Below are 15,883 nucleotides of genomic sequence, written 5' to 3' on the forward strand. Positions count from 1 at the left end.
ATGAGCATAAACATCCAATCCCATTGCTACTGTATTAGGAAGTTGTGTCCTGCAGCTATCAGTGTTCCCATTTCCACCTCATTTCTTCCAACACTTATCACTGCTTCCTTGCATTAATAATTTATTGAGGATAATTCAATTTTTTCACTTAGCCTTTCAAGGTTTTTCAGATATTTTGGTCAGAAAAATGGAAGATTTAACAATCTCAAGTCAGAAAATGAAAAACACTTCAGTTTAATTTCAGGTTTTCAAGCACAACTCAGAGAAAGCCCGTTATTCTATTTGGATCCCAAATTTTTAGTCCACCTACCTGAGTAGAAATGGGGAAAAAATATAATAAACAGGCCTGGGGAGTATGTGGAGCTGGAGAATTTGCTGTGTGTCACACAACATTTGTTTCCCACTCTTGCATCCCTGCTCAGAAAGACTGCTACAAAGCCAGAGTTGTTCTGGAGAGTCAAAGTTAATCCTACCCAAGGCCAACCTGCTACCAGTGAACCCTTCCCTCACCCAGTCCTTTGATTTTCCAAACCCAACATTCCCAGTCCCTGGGAAGTGCAAGGCTGTGAGGAGCCACAGCCACCCTCCAGCATAGGCTCCTCCTCCTCGGGCTGGCGTTCTTGGGCTGAGAACACTGCAGAGCAAATGCCTCTCTCTCTCCTGAACCCTGCACCTCCTGTGGGGCTTCTGTTCTGTCTCATAAAAAAAAAAAAAAAAAATCACAAACTGTCTGAGGCATTTTTCTCCGACAGGGACGAGAGGCTGACTGAGGTATCGTCGGGCTCCAGGGATGTGTGGTTGAAATCCATTTCTTCAAGTTCAGGAGGTAAGTCTGAAAGCAGAGCCTACAAGGGAAAAACATATCTAATATATAGTATATACACTATTAGGTATGTTTTTTATGTCAGCAGTGCTTTAAACAGAGAGTGAGAAAATTAATTGGGTTTTTCAACCAAAATTTGAGCCTCTGGAATAAATGCAAGGGAGGGACACAAGACAAAAGAATAAACATCTTCTGATATTAAACACAGATATTAAACCTGCTCCAGGATTTACCTGCTGCTGTTCCTTATCATCTGATTTAATTGCAAGTATCAAACTCCGGGTAAACGTCTGCAGTTCAAAATATTTCTGTTTATGGCTCTCCAACTGACTCTCGATGAACCTGACTTCTTCATTCTGTGGGGAAACCAGAGAGTTCTGGAATAAACTCAGAACCATGGAATCCTTTAGGTTGGAAAAGCTCTATAAGACTGAGCCCAACCATTCCCCAGCACTGCTAAGCCCATCACTGACCTTGTGTCCCTAAGTGCCACATCCATCTGTTAAATCCCTACAGGGATGGGGACAGGACAAAGCATTGGAATAAGCAAACCCAAACACCCCTGGGTTAAAACTAAATTGTCACTAAAAATAGTTTTTAGTGACAATGACAACCAAAGTCCAGATCTCTTCCTAGAAGTGATCATGGGGCTGTGAGAAGAGACAGCAAAAAATTCCATTATTGCAGCAGAAGGCTTGATACAAAAAACCAGGGAAAATTACTTGAAAATTCCTCAAAGCTACCACAAATTAAAGGATAACATCCTCCAGTGCAGCTGGGTTTGACGTGGATCAGATGTCAGCTCACAAAGTGTAGAAATGCATTTCCCACACTGAGAAGGTGTGTCTATATAAGGAAAAAGTTTCAGCTTACCTAAACATATAAGGAAACCAAACTAGAAAGTTCTGTGCCCTTCTCATTGTAGTTGGCTCAGTGCCAGCACAAAAGCATTAATGGGCTTTGGAAATGTACCTCAAAACCTGTTGCCAATTTCATTGGGCAGAGTGCCAAACAGCCCACCTAAACTGTTGAGTACTAAAGAAACAGCACAAAGGAATTCAGAGGCTTTTTAGGGTGTCTTAGCAAGGTCAGAGGCTTCTCGGACACCTGCGCTTGGCTTTTTCTTTTGTTTCCGTAACATTTATTATTTTTCACTTATTAAACCTTTTAGTTTTACAAAACACACCTGAAGAACAGTCTTGCTAATTATTTAATGCCATTCTGAAAGTGCAGGACACCCTCAGAGACTTGATACATTTACACAAGGCTCATAACACTCTGGCCATGTGTTAAACAGTATCAACCAAGCTCCTCGGGATCCCTTGGGTTACAGATTAAACAGGAATATCACAGAGTGACAGAAGAGTTTGGAAAGGACCTTAAAGATCATTTAGTTCCAACCTCTACAGAGTGGTTTGTGGGACTGGAACTGAATGTAATATATTACAAAATGAGGAAATATCAATAATTTTTGTGCTTTGGCTAAAAAGGCATTTTCCCAATCTATACTTGCAAATCTCTTAATTAAAAATTCAGATTTGATAAGTATTTCCATTTATTCCAAGTATCTCTTCTCTTTCAAACTTATTTGATCAAAATGCTAAATCTGTTGATCAGTGCAGAGCTAAAATTAATTTTCTCTGGTTATTCACCTTTGCAAAGATCATGAAAATCAAACTGTTTATTTAGGTTACAAGATCAAAGGCATTGCTCATTTTTGCAGAAGGGCTCTGCTTAATAGTACCAACTCATGAGAGAATAATGAAAAAAATATGATATTCATGCTCACACTGGCTGGAATTCAGCTTTAGTTGACATTAAAAGCTGTGACTACATGATGCTCTAAAGGTTTGCAACAAACCTTTAAAACTAGTTGTATTTTTGTTGTTTTTTTTCCCAGAAAATTCACCTTTTTTCAGTGAAAGCACTGCTCACCACACTGTTCCAGATGATAACAGCTCTGGGAACGAGAGAGGAATATTTGGGCTGCAATTCTGAGGCTTTCATAAAAAATCAGCTGAGTTCTTCCTGATGGATACTTAGCAGTTGCCTGTTTAGCTCTGGATTTTGCCCAGCCCAGGAAGAATTCAGATTTAGGCAGAAAACTCAGGGAGTAATCAGTGCTGTCAAATAACAACCCTGGCTCTGCAGGGCACTGTCACAAGCCTCTCACTGTGCTGACAGGTGACATTAAGAGAAGGTCATTCCCTCTCCTGGTTCATTCTCCACTGCCCTTCCAAGGCAAACACTGCTGGAAGGAGGAATTTTTGTTCTGAAGAAATGATCTGTTTATTATTTTGATAATTGATTATTGTCAGGAGAACAGACCTGGTTTCTAAGGGAAAAAATCAGCAATGGAGGTAAAAACTCAAGGAAACATGGAATTTTGGCAACTCCTGGGAGAGCAGCACACACAACCCTCAGCCTTCAGAGGAGACAGGAGCTGGATCCAGCTGCTTCTCCTCCTTCCCACAACCATCGCTTCCAGGCATGTCCTGGGGAATGATTGTGGAGACCCTCATGCCATTAAAGGAATCTCCAACTGCCCTTCCCTGGAAAAGTGAAGATTAAAGATATCTCAGATGTAAAAGGCTTCTCCCCCATTGATCCTTGCAGACATTGTGCAATCTTCTCCCTGGGTTTTGCAAGTCCATCACCCCACAGTATCCCCTTTCCCTGTTTCCCCATTGGCTATGGGCGTTGGTGTCCTGTTCCTCTCTTACCTATGGTCACTTGCTCCCTGCCCTGCCCCTTGTACCACCCATGAACCTGAGACCCTATATAACTAAGAAAAACCACGTTCACTCTCTTTGCCTCCGGATTCACCTTCAGCACACTGGAATAAACGCTTGCTGGAACTTGATCTGGGGCTGGGAGCCTTCTGCCTCTCTTGCTGAGTTGCCTGGTAAGGTGTGTGGTTGTGTGAGCTTGACTGATGCCTTTCTCTATGGAGAGGCTGACTGGGATTTAGAAAGGCTGTAACTGCACTCCAAAAGGACACACTGTTAGACATTACTTCTCCTCAGATCCCCCCATTCCAGCAGAGGATTCCAGCTGTTCAGTCCCTTCCAGAGCTGGCAGCACCACGCTGCAGGAAAAGTGTCGCAGCACTCCAAGGAACAATTCTGGTGGAGAAAATTCCCTTTGTTGGGACACATGGAGGGAGCTGCAGCTCTGTAGAAATGGGGTTTTCCTGCCTCCATTTGAGTTGAAACATGGATAAAGTGGCTGGAGGTGGGATGAGGGCATGATGCGCACACCAGGAAAACAGCAGAGAAACTCGGGATCCCAGAAGCCTTTGCTGAATTCCTGACAGCTCCACCTCCTGAACTCCCTGGGGATTATCCCGCTGTCCCTGACATGGCCCAATCACTCACCTTGTAATCCAAAAGAGAACTCATCTGATCCACTTCAGAATTGCTGATCAGATCACTCTCTTCATCATCTAAAATTTCTATTTTCTAAAACAGAAGCAAACAGTTCATTCCAATGCACAAAGGAGACAAACAAATGAGGATCTGCATCCCAAAGGGACAGGAAGGGTGCAGGATGAAGGATGGAGGATGAAGGATGGAGGATAAAGAATGAAGGTAAGGGAGCTCTGTGCTGGCTCCTGAGGAGTTCTGAGCCATGCAGTCCCCATTAGATGGCAATCATGCACCTCAGCCAGGAGATCCAGCAGGAATCCAGCGGGAGCTGCTGCCATGGAGACTCGGGCTGTTTACAGAGGAGAAGCTCCTTGGCCCAGCTTTTTGACTTTAAATTTATCCCCTCACAGCCCCTGCTCTGCTCTGTTGTTGCAAAGGAGGGTCTGGAAATTTGTCCTTCTGGATAAACCACCCATCACAGCAAGTCCTGAGCTACTCCTCGCCTAAAGAAATCAAGGAGTTCTCCTCTGACCTCCCCTGGCCACAGTGCAAGGGAAATGCCCTTAGCTGTAGGGGATGCTGATCCAAAGGACACTTCCAAATGCATAAATATGGTCATTTTCACTTAATTCACAAAAAAAATGGGGGAGCTTTGTATATTGGGTTTCTAAAGATACCTAAAGCACAGTGTTAAGTCCAAGCCTAACACTGATTAAGACTCAGAAATATGTCCCAAGTTTTTTTTACTGTTTTTAATTGTTTTGACAGTTGTGAACATTTATGAACCTGTCCATAATAGGTTAAAGCAATTTTCCTAATTTTTAGGATGGTGTTTAACCCAGTGTAGGGAACCCAATCCATGTCCATGGGTCATTCCTGATGCTTTAATTCAGGTTTTTCCTGCAGCATGTGGTCCCTCCTACCTGCACACCAGGAATTTCCCTGAAATCAAGGAGGAGAAATCCTTCCAGGGGCATTCCCAGCTCTCCCTGGCAGGACCCACCAAGCTCCTAAGCCTGTGCTGAAGGCAGGGAGGATAAAGCACATTTTGTGTACTCCAGTGTCTGCTAGCCCAGCTGAAGTGACAACAGTTCAGAAATGTCCCCAAGTTCTGCTGCTCCATCAGACCCTCAGTAAAGCTGGGACTCAAATATTGTTGGTTTCAGACTCAGCTTGAGGAAAGAGTCTCTAAATAACTGCCAAACATTCACATTCCCTTTCTTAGACACACTTTTTAAGATAGGAAGGGAAGGAACAGATTAGAATTTGAAATATGGAAACCGTATCTCTTATGCAAATACAATGTATTTTAGTCCAATCTTAAGTGCACTTTTAAAAAGTTTTGTTACAGTTTTCAGAACAAAGTATGAAGAAACTCTTCCCTGGTTTTGTTCTGTTGTTGTATCAAATGACAAAATCTGGGGTTCAGGCAGGTTGAGGAGCTGAGTCTCTTGGACACCATCTCTGCAAACCATTTCTACTGAAGGTTTTAGGGTTTTTTCCTGCTGTGTTTTAGTATTTTTAGCACAGTTTTAAAGCTCAAATATGAAGGACTTTTAACACACACAACTGAAGTTGTCACCTAGTGAAAAAGACAGGTGCTGGACAACAACCCCAACATTAATTAAGGAGTTATTAATTGGTGGTAAAGGAAAGGTAAACATACCACATTATCAGTGGAAACTGGATTCTGGTCATTGTCTTTGTGGCCAATTTCTTCATTTTGAAGAGCTTCATTTGTCTCTTCTGCAGAAATAAATTGGTTTTGTCAGATTTCATTCCAGTTTTATGCTGAAGGACCACTAATGGTGTTTACCACTAAATGTCACAGCTGCTAAATCCAACAGCAAAGTCATGGTATCAATGTCTAATCATAAACAGAATATCTGCCTTATTAAAAAGACATCTTGTCACAAGTATTTCAGGCCAACTTCAAACCAATTGCAACCTGAAACAACAACCCAACTCTCAGTTATTCTCTGTATCAAAACCTTCCCATTTTTAGGTTCAGGCTGGAATATTCAAAGGTGATTAAGAGTTTCACATCAGAGGTGTGCAGAAGCTGGTTTTTTTTTAAATGAAAATAAATTCCTGCATGAAAATCCTGCATTACCTGAAATTCTGGGGTACATATCTAAATCCCACTTCCCCCTTGCAGACACTGATGGGTTTTGAACCAAAAACTGATCAGATTATGGCAAATGCTTATCCCCAGTGAACCTGAAGTGCTTTTTTATGTATAAACACTTGAAAACAGAGCAGATTTTACCCTGGTATTTCATCCACAAAGCATGAGATGATTCCATTGACCTTAAAGGCCAAGGAGAACAAAAAACCCAAAGAAAGGTAAGTCTATTTACCCTTTAAATTGAAGTTTGTTTCTCATATTTACTTGACTTCTGCATATTAAAGCATAAATCTATTATAGATATTAAATAAAAAGAGGAAAAGAGGGAAGGGGCAGCAAGATTCAGGTGATTCCAGGGTCTGCCACCTCCACACAAACCCAGGGATAACAGGATTTCCCTGGGATTACCAAAGATAGGGTAATGTTTAGGCCAGACCACACAGAGCCAGTTAATGGTCTTAAACAACTTTTAATTTAAATATCTCTAAACTGAGCAAATCTGATTGGAAATTGTTTCAAATAAACTTAATCTGCCACTGGTCACAGCTCCATAGGACAATTTGTGCCAGGAGCACATGGGATCAAACGGGAGCACTGGGGAGCAGGGAGCAAGGAAGGGTGAAGTGCACTGGGTGAGGATGCTCCTCAGGGACATTCCAAGGCACCAGGAACTCTGTAACCCTGACAGTCACCCCTTGGATTCAATAGCTGAAGGAAGCAGCTCCCTACAGCATTCCCAACTCCTTAAATATTCATCCTCAGTTCATGGAACCCAACACAACCCTAATGACCACCACTGACACGGTGTGGATTCAATTAACACACAATTAAAAAAGGTGAGGCAATATGAGAGCTTTAATGATCCATTTTGCATCACAGCACAGCTTATTTTGTTTATATTGACACACTACATTTTAAAAGCAGAAGCCATCAACTGTCACTCTAATTAGGTGACCGAAAATTGCTTTTGTCTGTCTTTCAGAGTGTTTTTTTGCTGTTGTGGTTTTGTTTTTTTAATAAATTAGGACCAAAACTTACAGTTTTCAAACATTAGAATGATTCCCTATCTGTGATTGAACATTAACCACTAGTATTGGGGGAAATATTTTCCAGAAAGTTCAAAACCAGCTGAGCTGCAGCAGTGAAACCTCCTCCTTTGAACTGGAGAAATGAACAGAAATAATTGTTGTGGGAGAAGAAAGGAAAGAAAGTGGGATTCCTGAATGCTATGGAAATCCTGTCATTTCCTTGCACTTCCTTAGGCTTTGACACTAATAATGCAGCCAAATGTTCAGCCTCACCTTGCCTGATGAAAGCCTTGTTCAACAAACATGGAGTTATTCCTCACTTGAACTACAGACACTTCAGACTCTACCCCGTCACCATTTTCTCTCAAGCAGATCTGACTTAAATCAGCTCCTTCCACACCTCAGGCAAATCAAGGACTCAGATTCCTCATCTCACTTGGCTTGCAATCACTTGACCCATTTCTTTATCATCTTAATCTTATTCCCTCTACAGTTGAATATGACAAAGCTCTCCCAAACTCATTCCCAGCAGCTCTCCGTTCCCCTGGCTCTTCCCTTCAAATTGTTCTGAGGAAATGACAGGATCAAGCCTGGCACACTGAGCTGCAGCAGCAGCAGGCCCGAGGTCAGACTTTCTTTTATCTTGGAGAGCAAAGGCTCCATTGATCTCCTCTGAGCAGAAGCACTGGGAGCAATTAGTGAGTGGGGGATGTGCCAGGATCATGGACAGGAGGGGCAGGGAGACATCGATCCCATGTGCTCCTGGGAGGGAAAAGGGAATTAAGTTGAAGACACTTCTCACTCCAGATGCTGCAGTTTACTGAGGACATCCCCCTGTGTGTGCAGTTCCAAGGCTTCTGAGCTGCCCCCTGCTCCTGGCTTTGATCTGCTGGGTTGTGTTTGCCTGTCAGACTGAGCAGCAGGAGGCCTGGGCAGCTCCTTGTTCCAGCCTGAGCTGAGGGGTTGCCTGCCAGGAGAACTGGGAATGCACAGTCCCAGCAGCTCTGTTCAGTCCCAGCAGCAGCTCCAGCCCCACCAGTGCCTGGGGTGACTCAGGATCACAGGGATGGAACCACGGAATCACAGTATGGCTTGGGATGGGAGGGACCTTAAAGTTCATCCTGTTCCATCCTCTTCCATGGCAGGGACACCTTCCACTATCCCAGGGTGCTCCAGGCCTCATCCAACCTGGCTTTGGACACTTCCAGGGGTGGGATGTCAAATGGAATGGCCATTCCAGCCGGCTGGGAAGAACTGAGCAGTTGGCAGAGAGCATTTTTTAAATCTGGCTTCCTTGGGAAGTGAGGCTTCCCCACCTGTACTGGCTGCCCAGCTCTCACTTGCACCAGCAAAATATGAACTCTTGATTTCATTTCAGATGAATCTGGCAGAAATGGGGCTCATGTGATCAAAGGTTTCTCCAATCTTTGTGTAACAAACCCAACAAAACTCAGAGACACAGAAGTAGAAGAAAGAGATCAAACAGTACCTTCAGCCCAGGCGGGGTGGAGCTTGTGACTCCGTCAGATGTTTTTGAATGTGTACAACAGAATCCAAAGCATGCACACTGCACAAAATTGAAAACATAGGCCCGGTAGTAACTGCATTCCAAATACCTTGTGAGCTTCCTTCAGATAAGCAGATTGATACTTCATCATTCCTATCATTATCATCCCCCACTTCAGTAGCAGTTTCCTCTCCTGGATTAAGTGCTGATTTAGAAACAAATTCAGATTGATCAGAGAAATCAGCAGGACCTCCTCTAGGGGGTGGAACCTCAATCCCCATTAAACGATATTTCCGTCTTCGATTCCCAATCCAAGTCTTGTAAAAGAAATAAACATGAATGATATCAGAAACTATAACAAAAGCAACAGGCTCCCAACCAAGTGACATCAGCACATCTGGACTACAGGAGCAAGGGTGCAGCCAGCAGTTCAGGGAGCTGATTATTCCCCAGTATTTGACCCTCCTGAGGCTGCTTCCCAAAATCCTGTATCCAGGCTCAGCTTTCCAAGGGAAACAGGAAGGTGCACAGCAAAAGGTAAAGAAGCAATAGACACAAGTGGCAGCAAGGGAAGCTGTGACTGGAAGTGAGAATATAAAAGAAAAAATAATGCTTTACAGTGAGGCAGAGGGACAGTTTGTCCATAGGAGCCTTGGTACCTCCAGTCTTGGAGGTACTCAACCTTTTACTGGACAACATCCAGAGAAACCTGACCTGATTCCAATGTCAATCCTGCTCCAGATAAAGAGCAGGACTAGGTGACTTTGTACGGTCTCTGCCCACCTAAATTATTCAACAAATTTAACGTAAGGTCTTTGATCCAGGTTTTCCTACTCTGCAACTTCCATAATGGGACTGAAGCATCTGATGACCCAAACATCCTCCATGTTCTAGGATTTCCTACAGCACAGAGGGAACTGGCCAAAGTGACACATCTACAGCACTCCCCTTGGAGGACAGAAAGGAACTTGGAAGAATAAAGCTCAGAGCAGCTCATCCTTCAGTCCCCTTTGGCTGTAAGACAGAGCTTTAGGAAAAGTTGTTTGCAGTGAGTGCAGAGGAACACACTGGGAACAGTCTGGGAGATGAAACCAGCCCAGGGAACCTGGAAACCCTGCCATGGATGGAGATGAATGCTTTAAGTTCATTTTAAGTTCATCTTATATCAATAAAATTGAATTTCAAAGGAGAAAAAAAAAAAAAAAAAAAAAAAAAAAAAAAAAAAAAAAAAAAAAAAAGAAGATCCACATTCCAAATTCTCCAAGTGGATCTGTACACCTGGTCATTAATTTGCCTTCTCTGATGAATAAACATCTACACCAAAAATTATTAAAGATTCAGAGTTTAACATGATGTAACAAGAATTGTCTGCAACTCTTCACCTCCTAAGGCTCTCCCTTCCCTTGTGGCATTCAGGCTTTCAACTTCTCATCTCATCTCAACTCTGCTCAACAGCCCCTGTACCCCAGACCCTTCATTCCATCAAATCAGTTCTCCACTGACAACCAAAAATCCTTCCCAGAGCCAGGAATTCATTTCTTTACCAACTGCTACTCCCACTCTTCTCAGGCTGGCTCTCGTCCCCCTTCCACACCACTTACAACCCCCTCCCCCCCCCCCGAAAAAGGAGCAGCAGTTCCTGGATTTGAAAACATGATCAGGCCATGGCATAATTTTTGTTGGCTGGTATTTGCTTTCCCAGCTTGCTGATTTTCCTCTTTGAAGAAGTATGCAGAGAACTACCTAGACCATTTTTTTCTATTACCTACAGTTTCGGGAGAAAGAAATTAAAGAAAAACACCCACACAAGCAGCCCTTTGAGATCTGAGTCTCTTTTTTCCAAGCAGTGCATTGCCATTCTTTTGAATTTTCCCATCATCTTATGATTTTAACAAACAGCGCTAACAAAATTTAAAATCAAATCTACCTATTTTTTAGTAAAAAAGGCACTTGGGAAAGGCAGATCATTTCACAGACGCTTCAAAGCAGAAAATCTTTCATTCAACATACTGAGAATATCAGAGAAGATGAACGTGCTTTGATAGTGTCTCAAATTAAATGGGGAAGAGAAGGTTCCACATCCTGTGTGCTCTGCTGAACAGAGAACATTCTGGAACAGCAAAACAGTGAGGGCAAGAGCAGACTGGAATTGCCATGTGGGAAATTCAGCATTCTCTCTCTATCCCTAAAATACATTCTCCTTAAACACTTCCAGCAAGGTCTGTAAAGTGCATGGGATCATTTGTGAGTCTGTTCTTGTTCAGGTGATGCCAGAGCCTTCCAGGCCGTCCTTGTCTCTGCCCTGAGGACAGAAACATTCCAGCAAGTGGAAAGGTTTGCATAGAACTCCAGTGTCATCCCTTGTGTGATAACGAGAATGTTCCCAAGGGAACAACCAAGGGAGCCTGGGTGTCACTGTGCTGTCCAGGAGGTGTGTGCCAAGGGGAACAGCTTCACCTTTCAGAGAGCAAAGTGAAGCCCTTGGAAAACAACGAGCAGCTTTGCTCTTGATAGAGAAAAGAGTGATTCTCTTCAGCCTCCAAAAGTACAACTGGGTTGTTTAGAATTCCTATGTCCCTACAAAAACAAATAACCAGATTGCTGTTCAACCCTAAAAGCAGCTTTGGAACCATTTGGATGCACCAAGCCAGATGTCTCCACAACAGGAGAGTTTCACTAGGGGCTCACAGCCCTGCTCCTGCAGCAGTGTCAGAAATTTAGGAAACAGGTGGAAAAAGAAGATGAAGCCTCAAAGGAATAATCCCAACTGTCACGCCTGTCATGAGGGAAAGGAAGGCTCCTGTCTTTGTCTGACTGCAAACAGTGGGGCCATTTCCTGAGGGTGGGATGAGCAAAGGAGACCCCAGAGGTGTAGGGTGCTGCTGTGTGTCTGCTCATCCAGGACACAGCAGCAACACTTCCCAGCCTCTGGAAGAGATGATGTGCAGAGGTTCTTGGGAACCAGGTTATCTCCAGCACACCTGTGCCACCTATAGGGACCATCAAACTGAACTGACCCAGAATGCCTCCAACACACTTCAACCTGCCCTTCAAGACAGTCTTGTAAAATATTTTTTTCCTATTTTGGAGGATTTTTTTTTCACACAATTTTCCCTACAAGCATGAATGAGAAGAGTTTTCCCCTGTATCTTTAGAAAAGCCCTTTTTTGGTATCTTATTAGCAATATAAATGGTACCTTTCAGCCTTCTAGGATCTCCCTCAAAAATGCACCACTTTTCTTAAAATCTTACTCAAGAGAATGTCAAACAGCTTGTAGTGCTGCTTCTGCTGCTGATCAATAAGACTCTTACCTGAGGGCTTTTACTAAATATAGACTGCAGAAAGAGCAGGAGAGCACTTGCCAACATACCATTCATTATGCAATACACGAAATCTATTTCAAGCTTCCTCATGAAATTTTTAAAGCCTTTCATCTGTCCTATTTTTGCTCCTGTGACAAGATAAGGGAAGACTCTGGATTTCTTACCCGAACTATTTCACAGTCAACATTTAATTCTGCAGCCACAGCTTCAATTTTCTCTCTGCAGACTGAGCCCAGGCTGGTCATGCCATTGTCCCAGTATTTCTTTAGGGTAGCTAAGTCTCGGTCACTAAACTGTGTGCGGTCCTGTAACTGCAAGATAAAAAAAATACTGTTAGATTGAAAAAAATCTGCTTATCCTGAGCATTCATGTACAGAGGTCTCCCACACAGTAACACACACATTCTACTGTCTCCATGGCTCTTCTTCTCTTTTAAGTCTCCCTTAAGAATTTGTTTTTTTTTTTTTTATTTCTTTTTTTTTTTTTTTTTTTTTTATCCAGGACACTTCAGAGTTCCCTGGGATTTGCTGTAAAGACAGTGGCAGCATTAACACAAGTTTAAGGCACTTCAGCTTTGTTTCAACTCCACCTGATTTTTTTGGTAATTTGTTTTACCTCATTCTATAAGACCTTCCTGAAAATAACTTTTTCCCCCTTGTGCTGTTTACTCTCTCCACCCAATTTATGCAAATTACTCCTTAAAGGCTTTTCAAATTTTTCACCCTCCCTCCTTAAAGTTCTTTTATCTTATTGCAAACTACAACACATGCATAATTCAAAGGATTCTGACTTCCTAAAGGGAATACTTTAATGTTTATGTGGTGAGCTCGAGTTTAAATTGGTTCCACTGTTTATCTGTGAGTTCTCAAACTTTTTGTCTACATTTATCAAAACATGTGAGAGTGGATCAGTGATAAAAGGAGTAACACTGAAAAAGAATTCCATCTTACCACTGTTTGAACTGGTGTGAGCACAGTGTATTTCTCTAGTAGAGCTTCCAAGCTTTATCAAAAGCTTTTCGCACAGAATTTTATCTAAAATCTACAGTTTTGTTACACCAACCCATGTTTTTCACTTCTCCTGCTATTTAGAGGACATAAAATCAACCACAAAGTCTGCACAGGTAACATGCCACATGTGTCACTATTTCAGTAGCTGAATTGTGTTCATGATTTCAATAGCTGAATTCTGTGTTTGCTCATTTAAAAACTGTTAAAAGTTAGAAAGGAATAATTTTAAGTGGAATAAAAAGTAACTTTGCAGAACTAGGATCATTTGACAATCTTGTACAGTTCCCAGTTCTAGCTTTTGTTAATCTTCAGAATATTGTAATTGTTGCAATTGACTTCTCTTAAAAATTACTATTTCTCAAAATGTTAGAAGCACTTGAGTCTCCTCAATGTATGAACACAAAATAGGGGCATCAAACCTTTCTCTTCCTAAAGTAATCCCAGTAAAAAGATGCACCAGATAAATTCAAATATGGTCCAGTTGCACTTGATAACCCTAGAGGTCTTTTCCAACTTTAATGAATCCACGATTAATTGCCTACCAGGCACTCTGAGCTTTTCCTGGCTATCATTCCATCATGCCAGTCTGGAATTAGGGGGGTTGTTCCCATCCTGCCCATCCCATGGCTGATGTTCTGGGTCAGAGTGGGGATGGTGAGGAGCACCCTGGACACCCCTGAGCCGCTGCACTCTGCACAGCCTCAGGCAGCCCAGAACAGGAGATGCTCCCAGGCAGAATGCCCCAGGTCACGTTTATCCAAAAGGAATCCACTTGGCTCACTGAAGGTTGCTCTAGGCTGAGCAAAGTTCAGCCCCAGACCCGGGCAAAGCCAAATCCCCGGTGCCCGTTCGACCGGAGCTGCCGCCGCTCTCGCTGCACACCTGACCTGAGCTCCTCCTGACTACAAGCCATGTTCAAGGAACAAAAGTACAGCCATCTCCTGGATCACTGCAGCAATAACTCCTTTTATAGCTGCTGGCAAAAGAGATTGGGACTTGGGAAGGGCTCTGCTCTGCGGCAGCCCAGCACTGAGGAGAGGGAAGGCAGAGAGCAACGCTCAGACTACACGGAGATACAAGGCACCCCGGCCTATCCACATTCCTGACTGCTCAGAGCAACCCCACCTCCTAAAGGACAGTGGGTATTTTTCAAAGATAAATAACTAACCTTTGCCTGCTGGTTCTACAGAGTTCACACAGCTGCAGGCCCTCGCAGTGAACTCACAGAGCTCCCTGTGATTGGTGCTTGGCAGGGACAGAACACGCAGCAGTCCCTCACATTTAACATCCATAGCCAAATCCCCCCTGGAACACCCAAATTTGCCCTCCCACATACAACTGTCTCATTTCAGCCCATTCACTTAAGTGATCCTTGTGGGGTCCCTTCCAGTTCAGAATATTCTGTGAAACTCTGTGGAGCACCAGGAAATGTGCCTGGTGTTACAGCACAGGTAAGGGAGAAACCTTGCTCAGTCTGTCTTCTCCCACCTCGGTGGTTGCATTGACCAAATTAGAACAAAACACAAAGAAAGTCCAGCTGCTGCTGGAGGAAGCTCAGGTTTCTTCTTGCCACGTGGTTTCCCAGTTATTCAGAAATGCTTCCTCTCCTAAAAGAACCCAGGGCAAGGATTCGGTAGCAGGGAAAGTGATCTGCAAGAGGATCCTGCCTTGGACAAAAGACACCCAGTGCTTGCCTCGAGCTTCCTGAGAGATGGTACTCAGGAAGGTGCAGAGCCTCCTCAGCTTTTACTTACTCAAAACAAGGGATTTACATGGAAAAAAGCAGAATTTAGCAAAAGCACCCGGCCTTCAAAAATTTTCTTTAAAAAGAAGAGTTAGATCTTTTCCATTTCAGTGGATAGATGTTAATTCTGATGACCTATTGCAACTGTTTCAATTAAAATCTTATTAGATACATCACTACTCAATGGTTTTCACCTCACAATTGCTGTATAATTATGTTAATGTAGCTTATCTTTTCTACTTTGGAGTCTGTCTCATTTTAGCCATTTTGTTCTGCCAAGACCAGCACTGAGGAGCCTCTGTGCTCTGCCAAGTCAGTAGCACTGTGGGATCTCAGAGATCCTGAAGGATAATCATTTACACACCCTGCTCTCAATTGCTGCACCAGCACCATGGGATCAGTGTCACCCCTTAAGCTCAGTAGATGTAAATGACACTTGAGCATGTCCAAATCTCAGCTCCAGATTAGCTGCCTTCATGTAACACTCTGTGCCATGGGCCTTATCAGCAATTTCTTAGGGAAATCACCAACTACCTTCAATTACAGGATCATCCCCTTGACATGGATCATACCCAAGTTTGATTACTGCATTATGAACTGCTTAAAAATTACACAATTACTTTTGTCAGAAAGCAAAAGATAGAATTTCTACATTGTACATGTAACTAAGCTTCCATCAATTTAGTTAATAACCTTCTCATGATTAATATCATCAGAGAAAATGAGGGACCAAGAGGAAAATCTCAGAGCCCTACAAATATCATAATATTCATTATAGGAAAATATCAAAAGATAATATTGGAAAGCTTCATATTTATGACAATACTTATAAGTGAAGGCAAGCCAGTAATTCAGTTCTTTTTTTTTATGTCATTAACTTGGCTCTGAATATAATTCTCATTTCCTCTCTCCAGATACCTGGCTTGCTGATTCAAGGCTTGTCTTTATCCT

The 15,883-nt window shown here is 42.9% G+C and overlaps 1 protein-coding gene across 1 annotated transcript in view; it reads right to left on the reverse strand.

Annotated features, from left to right (window-relative positions):
* Nucleotides 1-205: 205 nt before the first annotated feature.
* LOC136373466 (highly divergent homeobox-like) overlaps nt 206-15,883 on the reverse strand; it is a 28,309-nt gene continuing 12,631 nt past the window's right edge. Inside the window, exons 4-9 of the mRNA XM_066338366.1 lie at nt 12,343-12,489; nt 8,964-9,171; nt 5,858-5,937; nt 4,201-4,284; nt 1,057-1,179; nt 206-845 (exon numbers count right to left, since the gene is read on the reverse strand). Coding sequence (XP_066194463.1) covers nt 720-845; nt 1,057-1,179; nt 4,201-4,284; nt 5,858-5,937; nt 8,964-9,171; nt 12,343-12,489 — 768 coding nt within the window. The 3' untranslated portion in view covers nt 206-719. The remainder of the gene's footprint in view (nt 846-1,056; nt 1,180-4,200; nt 4,285-5,857; nt 5,938-8,963; nt 9,172-12,342; nt 12,490-15,883) is intronic.

The sequence above is a fragment of the Sylvia atricapilla genome, chromosome W (genome assembly GCF_009819655.1).
Source record: "Sylvia atricapilla isolate bSylAtr1 chromosome W, bSylAtr1.pri, whole genome shotgun sequence".
Taxonomy (NCBI): Eukaryota; Metazoa; Chordata; class Aves; order Passeriformes; family Sylviidae; genus Sylvia; species Sylvia atricapilla.